This window comes from Rhinolophus sinicus, linkage group LG01 (assembly GCF_036562045.2).
Source record: "Rhinolophus sinicus isolate RSC01 linkage group LG01, ASM3656204v1, whole genome shotgun sequence".
NCBI classification, from domain to species: Eukaryota; Metazoa; Chordata; class Mammalia; order Chiroptera; family Rhinolophidae; genus Rhinolophus; species Rhinolophus sinicus.
The window spans coordinates 18,792,780-18,815,404 of record NC_133751.1 but is presented as its reverse complement, the minus strand read 5'-3'; the positions used below and the strand labels follow the sequence as shown (position 1 = coordinate 18,815,404).

The 22,625-nt window shown below is 29.1% G+C and overlaps 1 protein-coding gene across 1 annotated transcript in view; it reads left to right on the top strand.

The window, feature by feature from the left end:
* Positions 1 to 22,625, top strand: part of LOC109447542 (neural cell adhesion molecule 2) — a 52,865-nt gene that overhangs the window by 6,764 nt on the left and 23,476 nt on the right. The window contains exon 2 of the mRNA XM_074326531.1: positions 1,063 to 1,243. Within this exon, the coding sequence (XP_074182632.1) occupies positions 1,144 to 1,243 (100 nt within the window). The 5' untranslated portion in view covers positions 1,063 to 1,143. The remainder of the gene's footprint in view (positions 1 to 1,062; positions 1,244 to 22,625) is intronic.

Here is a 22,625-nt window from a genome sequence, read left to right as displayed (position 1 = left end):
TACCAGGATACAATTCATTTATAATTATACCTCTGGGAAATTGAGATTTGAAATTTTAGTGAAAAATTATTACATACGTGACTCCAGAGAAAATATAATTTCATTTCCATATAGTTATTATGGAAATAGTTTATCCTTGAAAATAGCTGTTTTTGTTAAGTAATTACGATTCCCAAGACCCTGTGATACCTTTTCCTCATTCTTCCCTCATGAAAACTGACAGAGGCAGCTGCTCCCATCATTTCTGCAATAGAAATGAGGGAAATAAAGCAGAGACGTTAAGACTTACCTATGTTTAAATGGTTAACATATGGCACAGCCAAATGTTCACATTGTTTAGGATAGTTTAACTCGTAAAATTATATCTACTTATTTTTCTTTGTTAATTTTAGTCAGTATTTTTCAAGTAAAATGCAATTCCAATATATGGTTGAAGATACTTATTTTAGAAAAGATTCAGATAGGATTTAAGTGTAGAATGTTCAAGGATAGGGTATGATTTCTTATTTTCTTATGCTAATTACCTCCATAACTGGTAATAATTTTCCTGTATTTTGTTTCATTATGAGTCTAAAATATCATAGTGATAAAAAATGCTAGTGGTAATTTAAATCTATGAAACATATCCACATTTTATTTGCAGGACACATGAATTTTCCCCCCCTCAATCTCAATCAATAGTCACTGCAATTATTTGAATGGATACATTAGGCTTTTTCTGTATGTCCTATTTCATTTTTACTGTTCATATGATTATTAATAATCAACAAAGTGACCAAGTAGCAAACTTATATATGTGAATATTTTAAAAAAATCTTAATGGAGGTGAATTATCAATTACTGCATCATCAAAGATTAATTATGAAATCACTCTTTAGCAAATATAAAAAACATTTATATTTTTAATAGAAATAGCTTAGAAATGACTTCACTGATATAGCAACATTTATCCCTTTTCTTCATATTTTTAAAACCATCTATTCCATCTGAAGATAAATTATTTTTTTAATCACAAATTTAATATATGGATATTTACAAAAAACGTTTTTATTGCCTTTACAGAAAGATAAAGAAGACCAATGGCTAGAGAAAAAAGTGCAAGGAAATAAAGACCACATTATTTTGGAGCATCTACAGTGGACCATGGGGTATGAAGTTCAAATTACAGCTGCCAACAGATTGGGCTATTCAGAACCAACAGTCTATGAATTCAGCATGCCACCAAAGCCCAACATTATTAAAGGTAAGCAAAACTATATGCTTTCTTAGGCTGAAAATGAACGTGGTATCATTTTTATAACTTCTCTGAATGGTTTCCTCATTTTGAAAACATAATTTTATAAGAACAAGCGTAAATTCTAGATTCTAGTAATGAATAACCTGTGTTACTCGAGATTTCTTAATTGCTCCTGCCATGGTGAATTGGTTAATTTATAAATACATTTTGATAACTTTACTGGTTAAAGGAGTGGGAAGAGAATAAGCAGAAGGCGAGGATGGAAGGTAAAAGTGACCATTGAATAGCAACATGAGAACCTTCTGTTGAGACCAGAAACTTTGCAAAGAGACAAGTTCTCTTCCAAACACTTGGGGGTTGATCCTCCACTTCTGGGAAGATGTGGCCAAAAATAATGACAAGCCCTATCATTTCTGTCCAAGCAAGTTGATTTTTCAAACATAAAATCAATTACACAGTGAGGCAGAAACAGCCACAGAGGTAAACCCAGAAAGAACTGTAAATAGAGTTCCAAGGAGACTCAACGTTGCAGGACATTGTGCATCGGTGTTCCCAGCACAGGGTGGATTCTACCTTTATTAAGTAATAGTGTTGATGTCATTCCGTGCTACTGCTATTACAAAAGTCCACTGCAGGGATATGAAAATAGTGTTCAGATACATGCCATAGAGGTAAAGATGAAAGAAGTTATCTTGATGCATAGTCGTATTTAACTGTTAGTGAGTTGTCATCTTGGACATATTTTAACATTTATTGTTTTTTTAAATATCATATTTAATATTTTTAATTTAATTTAATATTTACTGGTAAACTTTATATATATGTATAATATATAATATATACATATATAATATATATACTCTTTATATAAATATATATGTGTGTGTGTGTGTGTGTGTGTGTGTGTGTGTGTGTGTGTGTAAAGAAATGAGAACAGCATATTCATAATCATGGCCTAATTAAGTCATATTATAATAGAGTATCAATATTGTTAACATTTTTGAGACTAGAAAAAATAAACTTTGTCAATTCAGTCATGTTATTTAACCCTCTTGTAATTTCAAATTGATATGAATCTCACTCTTACGATTTTGACATATTGTACATCAGTTTTGTAAAATTGACAGCAGATTTATACAATAATGTTTCTATTAAAACATAATTACTATTTGTTATGTGGCTTAAAAGTACTTGATATTATGGCTTTGAATTGCTAATATTAATAAGTACTTCCAATTATAATTTGAAATTAGGAAGGTGGGAGCATCTAAAAATAACATGGATATCTTATATTGTAATGGCCTTTTTAAAAATTCACAAAGTAGTTCTGCATTTATTATCTCATTTTATTCTTGAATCTGAGTTGAACAACAAAGAGTTATCCTCATTTTACAGATATGATTTTGAGAGTTTAAAGGATTTATCCAAGGTCAGGCTACTTTTAAGTCATGACAAACCTAATCCCCTTACAGGGTGGTACACCTAAATAAGAAGAATGGTTGAATGCACTATCAAGTTCATTACCCCTAAGAGTTTGAAAAATCAATAACTGCCTCTAAAATTATAATGTATTATGTTTGTAGTAATTATCCTTTATATAGACATCAAGAATATGATATAAATATGATTCTTAATCTAAGTCAGTATCGTCAAAGGAAGATTGCAACGGTGCACTACATCCTCCTAAATCTTTAACTCATATTTGGAGGAAATAATTATTTTTATCAGGATAAAAAAAAATAATGTTTTATGAAGGAGAAGGCAACATTCTAATAACATTTTATAGATAAAACACAAACTGTAAGAAAAGTTAATATCAGGCAGGTTACGTTATGTTATACTCCCAGAGTCCCTGCTGTTTTTATAGGCAATTGTTATTAATAAAAACCAACAAAAAGTAGTCACAAAAAGGTAAATAAGTAAATGAAAAATTATATATATAAATATATATAGTGACAAAAAGATAAATAAGTAAATGAAAAATTATATATATATGAGTATATATCTAGATCTATATCTATATATATCTATATCTGTATATGTCTTGATCACCGTGAATAATGCTGCAATGAACATAGGGGTACATATATGTTTACAGATAAATGTTTTCAGATATTTGGGGTAGGTACTCAAAAGAGTGTTGCTGAGTCATATGATAATTATAGTCTTAATTTGTTGAGGAACCTCCATACTGTTTTTCATAGTGGCTGTACCAAAGTAGTGTCTTATATGGAAGAAATGTCTGAGAGGAAGAAGAAATCAGTCCGTTTTAGGAACTGGGAAGAGCATGGCTAGAAAAGAACCTGGAGGTGTGTGAACAAAGATAAGGATAGAGAGGGACCTGCAACCCAGACGATCGAAGATATTTTGAAAACCATGTAAATATTTTTATAACAAATCCTAAAACCAGTAAGAAAGTATTTGCAGCAGAGAAGTGATATGAATAGATAGGCATTATAGACAGATTACTCTTGCTCATATGGGTAAAAGCAGGATATGGGTGAATAAGAATGCTTGAAAAAATGATAGGAGTAGAAAAAGGAAATGATGAATATGTTCCAGACACACTGTAGATGCAGATTAACCCACTTGTGTAACAGATTGGATTCAGTAGACATTGATGATTTTTGAGTGTCTTGTTTGGAGAACTAGAATGTCATTGGCATCATTTCTCAGGATGAAGAATGTGGGATTTAGAGAATGAGGGTTAACATAAGATCAGTGGGGTATTTATTAAGTTTGAAATGTCAAATAGTAGTTAGATATGTGTGCATGGAGATGAAAAATCCATGGTCTGGAAACATATATTAGGATGTTGTCAACTTTACCAGGTGAATGATATTTGAAGCTGGGGGTAAGGACAAAAGCACACAAAAAGTTAAAGCCTAAGCTGTGTGAAAAGGAATTGACGACTACAATACTCACTGATGCTTCCCCCGGTAATTTGAAGGGTGATTGGCACAGCCCAGATGTTCTAGGAGTGCTTCTTGAGTTCCCGAGGTACAGAGGGTTCTTCAGAACTGTGTCCTAAGAAACTGTAATATCATACAGGAAGAGAAAACATCACCACCACCACCCCTCCAATGAGACTAAGGTATAGAGTTCTTGGAAAAACATAACACTTTAGTATTGGGGAAGTTAAGAGAGAGTCACATTTCAAGACAGAGAAGTAGAAATTGCATTTGACACTTCAAATGCTGCTGAGAGATCAATGAAACTTAATAAAAAATAAAAAAAAAATGTGAAGTGTCCTTATTACATCCAGCTTTACTGAAGTGGTTGGGAGAGAAATTAAGGAGGAATGAATGGGCTCAAGAATGTATGTGAAGTTAGGAGGTTTAGACTCTGTGTTTATTTAATGCTTTCAAGAAGCCTCGCTATGAAGGTGAGCAGAGGGAAAAAAAAAACAACTTTCAATGTTATAAGGACTTTTTTGATGAAAAAGGTTAGAACGTGTCTCACAGCTGAAGACATAGGTAAAACAGCGAAGGGGAAGGCGGACATACAGAAATAAAGACAAAGCTTTCTGAGAAGGTAGGAGACAGAATTCATCCCCCCTAAACTGTGCAGCTGATACAAAGCCAGAGCAGCTTACTGGAAATGGGGAAAAAAATATATATATATAAAGTATTTATTGTATCTATAAAAATGCCACAGCCTAATGTCAAATTTACCGTACTGAATCCACTGACTACTTAGGCCTCATGGGAAGCCACATCAAAGACGTGCCCTTATAGTCCAAGAATTGTTTGATTTAGCTCTAGAAGGTTTCTTGAGACCAAGCTTAAAGGCTGTGATGGATGATGGTGAATATGGGAGCCTATAAAGCCACAATACTCTATGGAATTAAAAATATGTATTGGCAAAATAAGAAAAAATGATCTTTATATGCTTTCATCATAATTACTCTTATACAGTTTCTTAGTCCATTTTTAAATATGTATGACCAATTGAAACTTATATCTAAAATAAGTTATAATAAATGAGCAGATATTGTCTTTTTATTGAATTTGAGAAGGTACAGATTTTAAAAGTTAATTTAGTGTGTTTTTTTCTGTTTCTTTTTTGTTTTGTTTTGTTTCTATACCATGCATTATAGACTGTTCAAGTAAAGTTTATAGACTTTTGAATTAAAAAAAAATACTTATGAGCATTCAGGTATATTTAACATTTTGTAAGCAATAGGATAAATCTAGAGTACATTTATTTGTTGGACTGAAGAACTATTTTTTTAAAACATGTTCATTTTCCTTTCATATATTCTATTGATAATGTGAGTTTTCTATATATGTATCTCAGTGGATACTATATTACTTAATTAGTATATGATTCTGATTTAAAAAGTTTTGTGATTAATATTCTCTCATTTTAACTAAAGATATATTTATTATGAAAGATGTGTTTCTTGATATTCTTAGAAATAGAGAGTGCAAATTCATGATCATGTTCCCTTTAGGAAAGTTCAATAGCTTAATTCAATCTCATTTAATTTTAGAAACAATGAGACTATAAGATAGTTATGACAAATTAATTCTTATTAAAATGACTAAAAACTATCTGTAGAACTAGAAGCTGTTAAAATGGCATTTATTGATTTGTTTTCTATTTTAATGACTAAAAATACTACTAACTTGGTGGATTGCATATACTCTAATGTTTCAAAAAGTCCTTGTAAATAAATTTAGTTTGAAAAACATTTTTCACCATTTCTTTTGACTTACAACACATTTAATATTGTTTGTTTTAACCAAAGAAAAACTTTAGTATCTTTTAGTAATTGCTTACTTTATCTTCTCTTGTTACTATGAATTGAAGATATATCCAATTTAACATTGACTATCAATATAATTTAGTGACAAATAATTCCATTCATGCATTCTTAAGATCCGATGGTAAAATAATTATACTGTGTGAAATCAAGCACGTAATACATCCATGAGAGTTCTTCTAATTTAACAAGCAGACAAAAAACGATGTAACTCACCACCAATAAGTAAATTGCTAAATGTTTTCAGTTAATTTGTATTTTCAGGGGCTTTAATGAAATGTAGAATAAAATGATGTTGATGACATTCACTCTAGTTCCAAGCAGCACTTATACCCTTTCATCTCTAATAATTTTACATGAATAATTCAACATGAACAGAAAACACAACATTCAAGGGCATGGCTAACACTAAAATGTTTTCTTAAGGTTAAGTTTATTATCTTTTTTAGAATATAAATTAGAGAAATTCTAAAACAGCAGTGAAATTGAAATTCAGAAATTTGTGGAAAACTTCATTATAAATATATAGGAAATCTCAGCCAAATCTGAATATAAATCCCAAATGCAAAACAATATTTCTTTGCTTTAGCACATGATGAAAAAAGTGAGTCTATAAATTATTTTTGTTATCTTTGTTCTCAAAATTATTTTCAATAAGGATCAATGACATATGTCCAAATGGGCTTCTGTTAATTGGATTAATGCTCCTTTCTTCTAAGTTCCAAATTTTCATTGTGTGAATATGTAATTTTCACTTATATTTGTTGGTAGTGCATTCATGATTAAATATATACCTACTTTATTAAATATGTCTTCTAAGAAATTATAGTAGCAAAAAAAACTATCAGTAAACATGGCAAAATATGATAAGCTCATATTTAAAGTACAGTTTGAATTGGCCAGTAGCACAGTGGAATAGTTGGTGACTTTTCTCCTATAAATTGTATATTCATTATAGAATAGTTAAGATGTTCACATTTAAATAATCAATGGTAGGAACAATGCTCGAGTTACATGAGATAAACATCATTAATCTTGAGCCTCAGTTATGTTTTTAGTATGTTGCAACTGTTTAGAAATGTTTTAGACACATGTTTGTCATTCTTTGTCTTTTATCAAAATAATTGGTAATGGTTTGTGTAAATCTTGAATTAATTATTTTCTCTTTTTTTTTTCTTTCCTACTGTCACTTTTTTCTTTTCCTTTATTTTCATATTTTTAACTCTGCTCTTTTTTCCTTAATTATTTTATTCTTATTCTATTTTCAAAAACAATTTTCATCATGCAGATAAATGCTGTGAAGCGAATAAAGGCGAAAATGGAAGCCAGTCATGGCAGCTGAATGCTGCTGGGTTTTCTTTCATTATAGCCATAAGTTTGTCTTGCATGTTTTAATGTTATTGTTGTATCATAACATATTTCTTTTTATGCCCCGCACATTTATAAGGCTAATCTGAAATTATAATAAAATATTTTCTAAGGTCCAACTAATCATGCATGTACCCATAAACAATTAGCCTATTTTCCCTTTTCCCATATTGTCAACCTAAAAGTAGATAATTTTTCAGAAAACCACTGAAAGGAATTGAATCAGTATCATTTCTGCTTAGGTACCAGTTCACTGCATAACCTGCTTCATTCTAAGGTTTCCTTTAATTTCTAAATTTGACCTTGTTATCATGTTACTTTAGTTGGAACTTTAGCATTTAGTAAATCTAATCTTTTTTCATTTGTTTATTCTGCAAATATAACTCAATATCCATGGCCATACTTTGTATAAATAGCAATTTTATTATGTACAATTGTGGATCTTTCATATTGTTACACTTTTAAAAGTAAGTTTCTACTTAAATAATTTTATAATATTTCATGGTATTTACCATTTATATAAAACATAGACCTGATAATTTCTATTACATTACATGTGTATCCTTATTGTGTTGCCTATTTTCCTTTTTTTGATCTTAAATTTCATAAGGAATAGAAGTGAAACAGTTTCTTCTTTTAAATTTGAACATTAATGAAAAAAATCCAGACTTTTTTTTCATTAAGTGAAAATATCACTGTGTCATTGTCCCACAGTAAATGATTAAATTTGAATATATTTTTAAAAGTTGCACCCTGTTCACTGAACTTGTATTGTGTTTTGAGCTGGCATCAAGTATTCATGTTCTAATAACATACATATTTATTGTATTTTCTTGGCCACCTAAGAGTTGTTATTTTGCAAGGATCAGAAAGAGAAGTAAATATTTTAGGAAAGCTTTTATAGGAATCTGGGTTTGAGAGAGTAGCGTGACATGATTTTCACTTTTTCATTTTTATTCATTATAAAATAAGAACAGGGTATTTTGTGTTTTTCACTGCCAACTACACCCTAGCAAGTGATTCTCATTACTATTCAGGACAATTAGGAAGCAATCAGATTTATATATAGTCACAAGAATGACCATAACTTATATGGTAAATCAAATTATTGGGTTTGGACTTTGAGGTTCATTCATCAAAAACTATTTTGTTGCATGAAACCATTCTCTGTTTCTCTTTAAAGAATACAAACAGATCCTATCATGTAAGGTTTGAACCTAGATAAACTTGTCTTTAATAGTCTGTTTTCTTTAATTTATCTTTTCTAAATTCTTTGCTGTTCACTGCTGCCCTTCTTTGTTCTGACGCAGCAACAGAGCTATAGGATATACAAGTGACCCATCCACAGATTAAACACACTTTTACCTCTCTCATGTTGAGACAAAGGAATTTCCTAATCCATGCATTATGGGAATCTAACCTATTTATCAACAATATGCTGTTTTTAAAACCACCATAGTCAATGGTCTTTTAGTAAATAATTAGTTATAAATCATATTATAGTCCACAATGTCTGAGTTTGAATAACATATGTAGATATGTTGAATACTAATCTGTAGAAAGTGCTTGGGGAAATAAAGGAGTTCTAATAACATTTCCAGGAACAATCTTTTTCATTCATTATAACTCGACTGGATCTTTCCTATAAGTTATAAATATTCCACAAGAAAATCGTGTAGAAATGATCTTGACTTAGTATATGATTACAAAATACTTTTGTGAAGAACATGGAATATGTCTTTATAAGATAACAGAGTTGATTTTTTTTTTTTTTTGACATTTTCTATTCTATAACTCAAAGTCACCAACAGTGATATGAAGAACACTCGAAGCTAGGTATGCATGACAGCTAGACTGACATTTTGACAGTTCAGAAAAGAAACTCAAGTTAAAACTTTATCTCAGTAGAATTATTTCCATTGTAATGCATTGTTCATTTAACATCTCAGTATGGATCAAGTGTTAATCCTGAAATTAATAAGCCATCATTTGGCCAAATTTTATTCTTAGATGGATACTGATTTTACAGCTCTAGGTTATGCAAATATTCTTTAAAAATATTCTCAGACATATTAAAATAATAGGTTCTGTGCTTTGCCTTACTTCTATAAAAAATTGAAAACCACAAAACTGTAAACAAGGCAACTATCGCGTTTCAAGAAATGAGACCTTAGAACTTGTAAAGTATCTTCTCTGAGTATAAAAATAAATCTTAATAATATGTGTTATTGAGTTATCTTTTTCATACCTGAACTTTATTTTTGTCATATGCATCCATAGAATCTGACAGTTTTTGTCAAATTAATACATGTTTACAGGTCTACATAAATGTGATTGTTGGTAAGCACGTCATAAAATACAACTTACTTTGTCTCTCTGTAGTATCATCTAATGATTTTTTTTCATCCAATTGATTTTTAAATAAAATTTTGCATTGGAAATGTATAAATATGAACTTGTATGTAAAGTGAGTTATGTGTTAATCACTATATCTAATCAGAAATATGTGTATTTGTCTATTATGTGTATATCATATCTTTAATTGTTGAACCATTTCAAAAGTTTGTTTTATTATTATACCTGTTACAAAGCTAGGTTGATGTCTTATGAGTGATTACCATTATCTGTATGTGGAGTATCAAGATAAGTTTTTTATATAAACCTGAATATTTCCTCTTAATGTTTCCAACTCTTTCCATGTGTGTCTTTTCTCCATTTATTATTCAATCTCACTGGTCTCTCTACCTTTATCCAAACTCAATAATTATTTTACAAATAATTATGAGGCCCACCAGTACCATGTTTCAGATATGCTAACAGAATATACCTAGGAGGTAGCAGTAAATTCTTTCCAATGCAAATTTTCTTACATGGGAAAATTTTAAGGAAATTGCTAGTTTTGATCCTCTCCTAATACTGTTGTTCACTGACAATAAGTATATTGTATGAACTGTACATTCATATTCTTTCCAAAAACATTATGCAATTGCACATACAAGGGGTACCAAAAAAAGTTATAGAAGCGGACACGTTGGTCAATGTTGCTCAAACCATAGTTGGTCATAATCAGAAGTGTCTGGACGCTGATGGTAACCACTATGTGCACCTCTTGTAATTGTAGCAGTCAAACATGACTTGTATTCATCTTTTGTTATTAGTATATATTGAGTTTACAATTTTAATAGTTTTCTCCTTTCTTAAAATGTTTATATATATATATTTTTGGCACCCTCTGTATATACATTCATACTGGTAGACATGGACAAGTTTCAAATTTTTAATTGCTTGTTTTATTTTTCTTAAAATGCATTTGCTTTTTTATTTAACCTAAAGTATCTTGTGTTTAATGTTTTTAAATGTGTAAATATATATAAATATAGATTCTAGACATTGGATTCACATTATATATATATATACATATATATATAACTTCAGTTATATATATATATGTGTGTGTGTATAAAACATGTAATTGCTCAAATAATTTCATTGCAAATTTCACTTTTTAAATATTCAATTCTTTTAAAAAATAATTAAAATTACAAGTATTCAAGTAGTTCAGGGGCTATACAATTTGGGTCCATTTGGAAACCATCATAATTTAATTCAAATATTTTCTATATAAGATTGCCCATTTATTGTATTTAATTTAAGTTAAAACTAAAATAAGCAAAATTCACAATATTTTTAAGTTTGGATTGTTGGATTTATGATTATTCATTTTTATTCAACAATTTATAGTGGCGAGATAGAATTAAGCCATGTACTTTTGGATCCCCCCAATTCTATCAGATACATGAAGGCTTTTTTTTTTTTTTTTTTTTAGTATGGTATACGTACACTAAGAATGGAGAAATGGAATTAAAAATTAAAAATGATTTCAGTGTTTCAAGATGGATATTTATATCACTAATACAATATTTCAGTATGTTTTGGTCTAGATTTCAAGAATAATTAGCTGATATTATGTATAATATTTTCAGTTTATAGTAGTTAATAAAAATCTGTAGTCATATAAAGAAAATTTCAACCTCTGGTTTTGGATTTATCAGCAGATTTAAGAACTTAAAATAATCTAAATCAAATATTATAATTTATAATTTTTTTTAGTCCTTACCAATTGTCTGACTACACTTGAATAAAGATATAGGATCATTAAATTTATTCCTAAATGTATCATTTTGTGCATTTTATTATGGTTTAAATCTCTGGTTCTTTCATTCCCTTTCCATTTTTTTTTCTTTCTAACATTGCCAACCTGTCCCTCCCTTTCTCTGTTTTCTGGCCATGAATAAATAGAATGAATTTTTCTATTCCTTTTCAGTTAATCAAGGATAAATTTTAAAATCACTGTATTTGTGGTATAGATGTATGTCATAAAACCTTTACCAAGACTGATGTATTGAGTGGGTTGCTCAAATTTATATATTTCAAATAATTGGAGATACAAATATTCTACAAATAGCCCTTGAACTGATTTTAATATAAATTGAAACTTCCAAATTAGATGACTATGTGATTTAAAATAAAGAATATTATTTAATAACTGTTAATACTTGATTATTAATAGTGATTAGAATCAGAAGGTATTATCAGAGTAAGTTTTAGGTCTTAATTAAAGAAAAACATTTTTCTAACATCTTATTAACATGTTCTCCTCTAAATTACCATCTAAATTGGAGTAATATTCTAGGGTTCACATTTTTAACTTTTAAATATAAAGATGTAGTATTCTCTGTTTTCAGTTTATTATAATTAAGAAGTTGATAAAACATCAAGATTATAAAAGTATTTAAGTAACATCTCAATTTTTGTGTTAGGCAAATCATTTGGTATCTTTAAATCTAATTGAATTGCTCTGATATAAAACAGAGATGTGAGTTTAATATCAATGCTTTATTTTCCAAATATTGTAGCTTTCATTTTGTTAATCTAAGATTATGAACCAGAGAAAGAACTCTGGTAGTATTCTCCCCTCCCAAGTGGTTATTAACTGTTTTCAAACCCTAAAATATCTGTTCCTAAATGTTACCAAAAGAGTGTTCTGTTACATCAGTTTTAGCTACAATTATACAAAATTGAAATTAAAAAAAAAAAAAAAAAAAAAAGCCAAGGAGAGCACATAACATATATTCAAGAGTTCTGTTAGTATGTCTGAGATTACCAGAACTGTAACTGGTATCCTCATGTCTTCGTTGGTATTTTTATTTTACCTACTTTTTAAAGACCTGTTCATTCAAGTGGAACTAAATTTTATAGTAAATGTGAACTAATCTAATGTTGGTTGTATTAAGCTTAGGTATATTGCAAAATTTCTTAATTTGTGTATGTTCAAGTTAAATTCAGTAATTCCATTGTAAGTGATAAAAATATATAGTTACACATTGCAAGCATTGCATAATATTAAGAAGTAGCATCATTTAAAAGAAAATCTGCCATATTTCTAAAAAATTCTAGGCATGTACTATATAGTCACTATGAAATAGATCTTCCAGCTAATCTTTTTTTTTCTAAAAGCAAGCAATTAAAAATTATTGTTTTAAATAACATCCACAATTCATGAACTTCTTTCAAGAATATTTTTATCTCACATCTTACATTGATTTTATGTATAACATTTGTTTTAAAGTGAATATATCTGATTATTTTAATTGCATTTGTTTTCATCATAGTTTGCTTAAAAAAATGTATGTTATAAACTTATTGTGTTCAATATCATCTATTATTTAAAACCACCAACGTAATATTCAGCACTATGTGTAATCCTATGCATGAGTGTCATAGTATATTAAATGTCATTTTATTTTCTGTATTTCTGTGTCTCCATTGTTGTAATAAAGAAAACTGAGGAAAAGCTTTGTTATATGTGTTTTCTTTATTACTGGTATGAACTTTTTCTGTCCTTGTGTGTGTTTCATTTCTAACTTGGTCAAATCCTGTATTTCAGTGTAATAAATGTATAATTACTGAGTGATTGCTCTCTTGGATAAAATAACAGATCATCAGCAGACTCATATTGTAAAAATAATTTAGAAACAATAACAAATACTGTTACTTCCATGTTAACCTAGTTCTATGGTCTTCTTAGAAATTTTATTACTAGTGGGAGCCCAGAATAGTTATATGATAACAATAAAACGCTTGGATACAGCTAATAAGGTCCATAATGCAAGGGTTGTTGAGTAGTCTTCATTGCTAGGCAAGTGTTTATAAAAGCAGACATAAATGCTTAGAGTGATTTTTCTCCAATTACTTGTTTAATATAGTATTTTAACTCAGTTTCAGCACCATGAGAATAAAGTAGAAAATCATTAAGCTTCTTCGCTTATCCACAGCCAAGGTATGAAGCAAAAATTACTTTGGGAGTTTGCAAATAATAACAAAAATACAAAACAGAATACATTTTATTTTTTAACATGTACTGTGTCACACACTATGCAGAATGGGTTAAGTGAAATAGTCACTCTTCATAAAATCCCTCTGAATTATTTATCCTATAATTCGATTGACAATAGTGAGGCCTAAAGAAGTAGAATAATTTTTTATAGTAAAGAGCCACAATTAGAACCCCAATCCAGTGCTCTTAATAGAACATTATATTATTTCGTTTGTTTCTTTTAGCACTGGACCTGGATTGAAATAATTATTTAATATGTAAATTACTCAATTAGTTTTTATAAAGTAAAAAAAAAATACAATTTCTACCTTAGATGTGAATATATAACTCATAAAAGCACCGTCAAGTGTTGCATTAAAAATGAAATAGTGTAGAAATTTCAGAAGATAAAATGTTCAATGTTAAGATTTGTGTTATTTTAAGGCTCACTTAATCTTTCTTATTCTAGAACAGCCCATTTCCAAATATATATCTTAATGTATATACCACCCATTAAAACATCTTGAATGCATTTCAAAATGAAAATTTGAATATAATGTCTATATTTTGTTTTAATGTTTGAACTTCTTTCAATTGATACAATAGTTGTAGAAGTTTTGTACATCAGGGAGAGAGAGAAAGATAAGGTGTTTTTTTTTTCTTTGTTCTTGTTTTTTTTTTATTTTTATTTTTTCTTGATGCCCCATGACTATGAAATGATTCTGATGGGAAGTGTCTGGGATTTTTTAACATTTTTACAGTGACTGTCACTGTTACAGTACTTTTTCATTACTTTATTGTTTGAGCCACTGTGAAGAAGCTAAAGAGATTTAAGAAAATCTATTCTAATTAAACACCATTGCTTTATTGTATCAAGAAACTGAAGATCAGAGATGCCAAGTAATTAGTCATTGACATAGTAAAGCAACTTGAAATCTCAGTTTTCTTCTTTGTTTTTATAAGATTACAGAATCAAAGATGACATAGCTAAATCTCTATTCTATATGTATATAGCATTATGTCTTTGATCTAGTTCCTTTGATTTCTTCTTGATTGGCCAATAGAGAAAACTATGTAGCAAAATAAACGCCATGTATTAACCAACCACAATTCCATCCACTAATCAGGTACTTCTGTTAGTCGGTTATTATCTTTCTCAATTCAGTATGTATATACAGGTGCTTCGCCATGATCAGTGTAGTAAACTCTGAGTTTATAGTCTTAAAAAATATTAAATTAAATTTTATCACTTTTTGATTTCTACACATTTTCTGAAAATGCCTTATAAAATGACTTATTTACATGGTGGGTGAAATAGGTTTCTTTTTTCCTATTATATAAAATAATATTTTTACTTACTGTCTAAAAAAACTAAATATTTCAGCATCATTATCATTTTAAGAAATCAAACAGCTTCAACACGTCATTTGCATAATGGATCATGTTTGCTTCTTTACTGATTTCTCAGTTATTACAAAGAAAAATATAAAAATATTGAAGCATCTTATTAAAATATAGATTTATTTTCTGTTTAAATACGGTTAAAACTAAAGTAAAATTCATCTCTTCACACTAGCATTTCTGTTTTGAAGAATCCATTAAAAACAAACTTCAATTTGCCATTGTTTGCTAATGTATCTAATTTCACAAAGGCTGAAAACTAGGTATGTATGTTATATTGAGAGTTACAAAACTCCCTGATGCTCTTGAAAATTGACCAACAAATATTGATTATAAATGGCTCGACATGTTTGGAATGTTTAGTTTTAATAATATAGCTTGATTTTTTTTAATATAACCAAAATGAAGAAATTGAAGTCTCTAAGACTCAATACAGTGACTGTCTAAAGTTGGAAAATTTGCAAAATTTATTATGTTATAAATTCCTTGGAAAATAATGATTACATCCATATATTTGTTCACATTTTTCATTTATTGTCTTATACATTTAGAGACTTTGAAGGTATGTATATTTATGAATTTTATAATAAATAGATTAAACCGTTTGGAATTTCATCAAGCAATTTGCAAAACATAGATTGTAGTTTAATCTTATATGGGGATGATTGTTTTATAATATAGTCTTTTAAAAAATAGTATTTTCCGTTTATGCCAAGAAAACGTATTTTATATTTTCTATAGATGGGACAGCATTTTAATATTAACAGAAAAATGAAATTGGTCAGGTAATGGTTGAACCAAAGAACTGAAATTTAAATTATTTAATTATTTAACAGTGGTCAATATCTATTTTGATCATATTCATTATATATTTTAGAAGTTCCTTTTCTTACTAGCCAATAAAAACCTTCATTATCTTATGGAAAATAACTAAGTTACCCCTACCAAAGCAAACTGAAAACATACATAGAGTTTAACTACATAATGAGACCGTATAGAGTTAGTGATGTAAGAATAAACTTCAAAGTAGCAGTTTGAATAGATAACTATGACGTATGAAATATTTTATATCTCTTTATCCCAGTTCAGAGAGGTTTTGTGGCAAATGGTCTCTGTTCTAACATACTTATCAATTTAAAATATCAGAGTAGAGAAGAGCATAGATATTCTGTTGTGCAAAGATTTTAGGTATTTCACAATGTTTCTTCATTTTTAGTAACAAGATTTGTCACAACATTTAAAAATACGTATTTCTAAAGTTTTCAGTTATTTGAAACGTTTATCAGGATTGTTATCTATTCATTTTTCAGCTATTTTTCTTTTCAAAATTAACACAGCTTAGTTTCTTCAATTCCCTTTCTTATATTAAAATATATTACTTTAAATCATACTCAGAGTTTGTCATGTTTCTATCAACATTCCCATAGAAGAATAATAACTATATTTCAGATTGTTTACTTTTTACAGGGAATTGGTTTTAAAAAAATAGATATTGAAACCTTTGGAGGAATTGAGTAGATATTTAAAAAAAATGGTGAAATTGATGGATCACTTGAAATGTCATTGCATTTAAAAGTGTATAGAATAATTATATATAATTATAAATACCTATATATCATATCAATTTATAGTATTATTTGACACCATGTATATTTTTAAAATATATTAATGGGCATTAATGACCTAATGTTAATTCAATCACTAATCACATATAAAAGTTAGAGTCTGACTAATTACTTCCTTCTTCAACCCAAACATCAAGCAAGGGTTACATGTCTGTATGCATCTTGGAAATGGACATGAGACAGAAGACAGGGAAGACTGGATAGACAACCCATATGCCTCTGCAAGCTCCCTACTAGCCATTGCAACACCTTCCCCTTTCCTGTTTATCTCTAATAGCTCCCTATCATCTTTTGTGTAAAGATCATTCCTCTTAGGTTTTGTGAGTGGTGATGTTAGTCTATATTTATTTTTGGTTGATTTATGTTTGTTTATTCATTTTCAAGGTCTATCCTCTTTAACATCATTTATCAATTAACCCCATCCCTCCCAATCACCCAATATCTTATCTCTAATATATATATATGTCTGCTAATTTCAGAATATATATTTTAATATGTCTCCATCTTCACTCACACCATGTTCTGACTGTAATGGACTCCTCTTATCACATGGAAAGCTCTTTCTTCTTCTTCAACACCATCTCAGACGTTATCTTCTCCACCAAATCTTCTTTGACCACTAACAACTTACTTAGATGCTTCTCCCACCTATCTGCTCAGGTCACATTATTTTTTTACTAGGAAAGTAATCAATTACACTGCTTTCTGTTTTTAAATTACATGTCATACTCACCCCTCCCAATATATTATGAGCCCCCAGAGAAGAAAGCATTTTGCTTTTTTCTTATTTCATCTTCACAAATACTCAGTAGAGTTGTTTAACAACATTGTAATAAATTAAAGGATGATTACATATTTTTTACCAACTTGGGCAAAAATCATTTTTCATAATATCAAAGACTAGAGGATTTTTTGAAAAAAATATATAATCTATAATTCTGCCTTTATTAGCAAGCATAAATTGGAAAAGACAGTCAAAAAAGTATAGTTTTACAATTATAAATGATGTTTACATGATATACATGTTTACAATTCCCTTCCCATTACTAAACCAAATGTCTTCAATTAGCTACTTTTTCTTGCCCAAAATCATGTTTAGTATTAAAAAAAGAAGCCTGGTTTATCAATGTTGCCTCCCTCAATACTCAACACCTTCTCCTAAATAATACCTCTTCACCGGGAGAAGTGATTTGGAGTAAAATTTTGGATTGCCATTGAGTTTATATCGAAAAACAATTTATTATACATGTAAAGGAACTTTTTGACAGAACAATCAAAATGACTAGAGAACCGAGACACAGTCGTAAGGAATAAGTGATGTAAAATAAAATCTTCAGTCTCCCAAAAAGGAAGGTTATATGAAAACAAATTTTGTTGTAAGCAATAAAATTTCTATATCACTATCATTTAACTTGAAAACACAGAAAAACATACCCACCTTGTTAAAAAGTACTGAAAGTAGTCTGAGGAGTGACACTTAGATAAATAACATACACAAATGAAACATAACTAGCAATGCAAGGCTTTACTGGTATATTTGAGTAACGTTGAAATATTATTGGTAAATTTTGCTTGTGATACTGAAATTTTCTAACTCCTAAATTAATATGTAGATATGACAAATAGTATTATCAAGGAACAAAAACGATAGAAAATCATATAAAATGGACTTCTACATAAGCATTAATTTCCAACATGAACTTTTATAAATTCTTTCTAGATAAACAAAGAGCCTCAATGAACTCAACACATGTTCATTTAAAACACAGCAAATTACTTCTGTGTGATCCTAAAAATCCCTGACTCACAAAGCTTTTATAAACTGATGTAATTTTATATAATTAAATACTTTTCTCATTATATTAATAACTCAATTTTGATTTTAATGTATTTTTAAAGATATTTTATTTAAAATTGTAAGAGTCCTTTCCCAAGATGAAGTCGCTTATAAAAGACACTTTGCCATTTTTCTTCATTGATTACAATGCTCTTTTCACAACCATCACAGATATCACTAGCATTACATACTTTTTATTTAACTTGTCTGTTGAAAAATACATGAGGCTACATGTTGTACCCACACAGTTTTCATTCAGCTAGTTCAGTAAGCAGTCAAATATCTGAATATGAACTTGAATGAACTTAAAATGTTGCCAGTAAGTGTGCTTTGTCAGAAAGCTGAATGATGTAAATGCTTTCTTTATCTCATTAATTCTATGAGCTGTCCCAAAGAGAACCAAGATATGACAGAATAAAACATTAGAACGTAAACGCAATAGTCTATTTTAGGGAGGATCCTTTGATTCATTCTGTCATAACCTTTTGCAAGTTTCTGTCCTATATTTTATTTCAATGAAGGTGAAGATGTCTAAAATATTCTTCAAGTAACCATAACAATAAAAACAATAATTATAACAACAACAACAAAAAAAAAACGAATGGTAAACTAAGGAAAACAAATGAATTACGGAAGAAGAGAATACTGAAAAAAAAGAATATATTAGTTTCCCCAAAACTGAGCAAAAGTCAATGTCACCTATCAGAGACAAAAAGAATATTGTTAATAATTATCTTCCTTTCATTCATTTCAACATCAGTCAAGAAAGATTTTAATTTGACTTAGAGAAGTAAAGGAATGACCAAAACGGTAATTTACTAGATGAATAATAAATAAGAAAGGAATGAAATTAAACTAAAAACTTGTTGAGTTCTGGTCATAGTGAAATGCACATTTAAAACGAGAAGAATGAAAATGATACTAACCTTAGGACTTAATGAAGAGATTTTATCACAAAACAACAATTTAAAAAAACACTTTTAAAATGTAAACATGCATTTACATTTACAACTATTTTTATGTATCATAGTTCATGAATGTAGGCAATATTAAACATTTAACCGGTAAAGATACTTGCTAAAATCTAGGAGGTGTTGGGTCAAAAGGGAGATCTAATTTTTTAAAAGGGAGGAAGAAAATAAGTCCAAACAAAGTTGCTCTTGAGTTTGTTGTTTGATTCTTTTTTTTTTACCAGTTTTTGAATTAATGGAAAATAGTATTTTTCATCATCCTTGTTGATGTCATTTCAATGATTTTCTCTTTTCTAACAAATGCAGTTAAATGGGGTATTGACTAGATATTGGAAACCTCAGAAGTTCAAATATTTGTTTCAAATAGGGGAGATAAATATGAAATACAGTTAAATGAATCTATCAATTCAGGGATGAACACCAGGCACCATAAATACAGGAGACCCAAGGTCATGACAGAAAAGAGAAGTGTGGTATTTAGAGCCGTTGAAGTAGCGTGACATTGGGCTCAGATTGCTAATATCAATGGTTTCAGCATTGCTCTCTTTAATAATGAATTTTATAATGATTGAATCAAACTTTACCTTTTCTTTTTTCTGTGTTTTTTTTTTTTTCTACTTGTGATGATACCTACAGAGGTGATATAAGAGTCATGTTATTTCAAATATATAAAAATAGATATTTGGAATTATTTTTTCTAAATATCCAAAATATATAAATATGGTATGTATACGTGTATGCCTGACTCCCCATTTAGTTTAAGAAGTCCAAGACAAATTTTAACCTAATTTAGGTTGTTTAATAGGTCCAGTATTCACCATACAGGATATAAAGTCTTATAAATAATCAGACATTTCTCTACACAGCTCTACAGAGTTGGCGATGCTATTTTCTTTCTTGACTTTGGGTTAGTTATATCAAGAAATATAAAGGCTCCAGGTTTGTCTATACTAGGGAAATACTGTGATGACACTTTATTTTCATTATCCCCACTATTATAGCTCTAAGGCTTATTAAAATTCCTTTTTTTTTTTTTTAATTATTTTGTCAACTAGTTGCAACCCTAGTCTCATTTCTATATTTTTGCTCTTTTTACTACACTTTCCTATTCTTTGTTTTTTTGGCGGATCCTAGAAAAATATCACAAAAAATAAATGTACCAATTTAAGATAATTTCTAAGTCTATAGTAACAGGTTATTTTGGAAATCAGCTTGTCTAATGTAACAGAACAAGAAATTAAGTGAAATTTCAAGAGATGGTAGTTGGTTTTCAAATCAGTGTGTATTTTCTTTTTAAAGTATGGATTACCTTAGAGTGTGACTTATATAATGTGAGGAGATCACTATAATTCTGGTGAAGCTCTTAACTATATGCCTTTGTTAATATGAAAATCCTATCCTTTTGTTCCTTTGCTGTGTTTGTTGGAATCCAATGAATGGCATTACATTTTAGGAACTTGTGCCTCATAAGTAAAAATGGACTTAAAGAGATATATAATAAGCCAAAAGATTTATGTTACTTTTTATTAATTCTATTTTAGTACATATCAGGAAATCCCTCTAGTTCTGCACTAATTTAGTAGGCACTCAATGAAGTTTTTTGAAGCATAAATGCAGTAATGTGTTTAAAAAAAACATGTAACCTCAGAAATCTTTAGATAATCCAGATGTCTGATTTTATAGGAGCTGACCATTGTAGTTTAGGAGTCCAGCTGAAAAAGCACTGCCTGCTCCACCTCTTTTCACTTAGGGTATTTATTTAAATGAATGCTGGATAGATGTATACCTAGATTTTCCATAGATCAGTTGATATTTGAAAGTGTGTTACTGTGAGCAGAATGAAGGAAGAATAAGCAGAAGACAAGTGTACCTACCTCACTTGTAGGAGAATATAGCATCTAGGAATGTTACGACATATGCCAAAAAGGGTTTTGAATATCTTGTCTTTCACTCTTAAAGGGCTCACTTACTATATCTAGCAAAATCTCATATGAAAATAGCTACCACTGTACTGGGAGCAACAATAAAATCTCCACTTTAGGTAAATTAAAAATTAAATTTATTTTTTCTCCTCTCCAAGTCTGAATAATCTGTTTGGAGAAGATTATGCGTCCACATAGAAAAATAGTTAAATAAAATATTAAACTATGTAAGGATTAAAAAAACAGGTAGTTTATGAATAGAGTGCACTGGTTTTTGAAACACTATATTATCAAATATGATAAATTTTACAGAAAATTAGTGCTTAGGTAGTGAGTTAATATCCACACAGAAACATGAAAAGACATGCATATTTCAAACCGAAATGAAGTTGGTTTTGTTATTTTAATTGTTTGCTTTGATGTTTTGATTACAAATTAGAATGCAATTGCATTCTGGAAAAATATATTGATTTAGTTAGCCAATTTCTAAATTTCAGGGGGTAGGCGGTACAGCTGGGATGGTGGTTATAGAAACTCATTCTGACTGATTCTCATATTTCTTTCAATAATAAAATATTTCTTTCAATAATAAAATTATAATAGTATAACAAAATTAGAAGTTTTAACTTTTTGAGTCCTAAATTATTTATTCTTACTCAATTTTAATATAAAATCCCCCTTTTCCAAAGAGTGGTATGAAATGATCTCTGAAAATGAAGCTAAAAACAAGAACACATAACTAAATAATTTATATTATTGTACTTCATTTAAATAGTTTTTCCTCTACTAGCAGTACAGGAAGAAAATTGATGTTCTGTAACAAAATTACACATTGTAATTATTTCAGTATTTTCTTATTTTTGATTATCTGTAATGAGTATCCAATATAATATGTTGACACTAACGCAGTTATAAAATATGTAAAATCTGAAGCTAAGTAGTCTTCATGTGTACAGGTCTAATATTGAGTTATCATTGAGGTCCCTGTTCTCTCTGGGCTTCAGTTTCCTTACCTGGAAAGTAGACCTGATAATATAGTTTTCCTTTGTAATTGATTTATTATTACAATTTAAAAAACATATGTGTAAGTATTCTAGAAAGCTAAAAAGCTAAAAAAGAA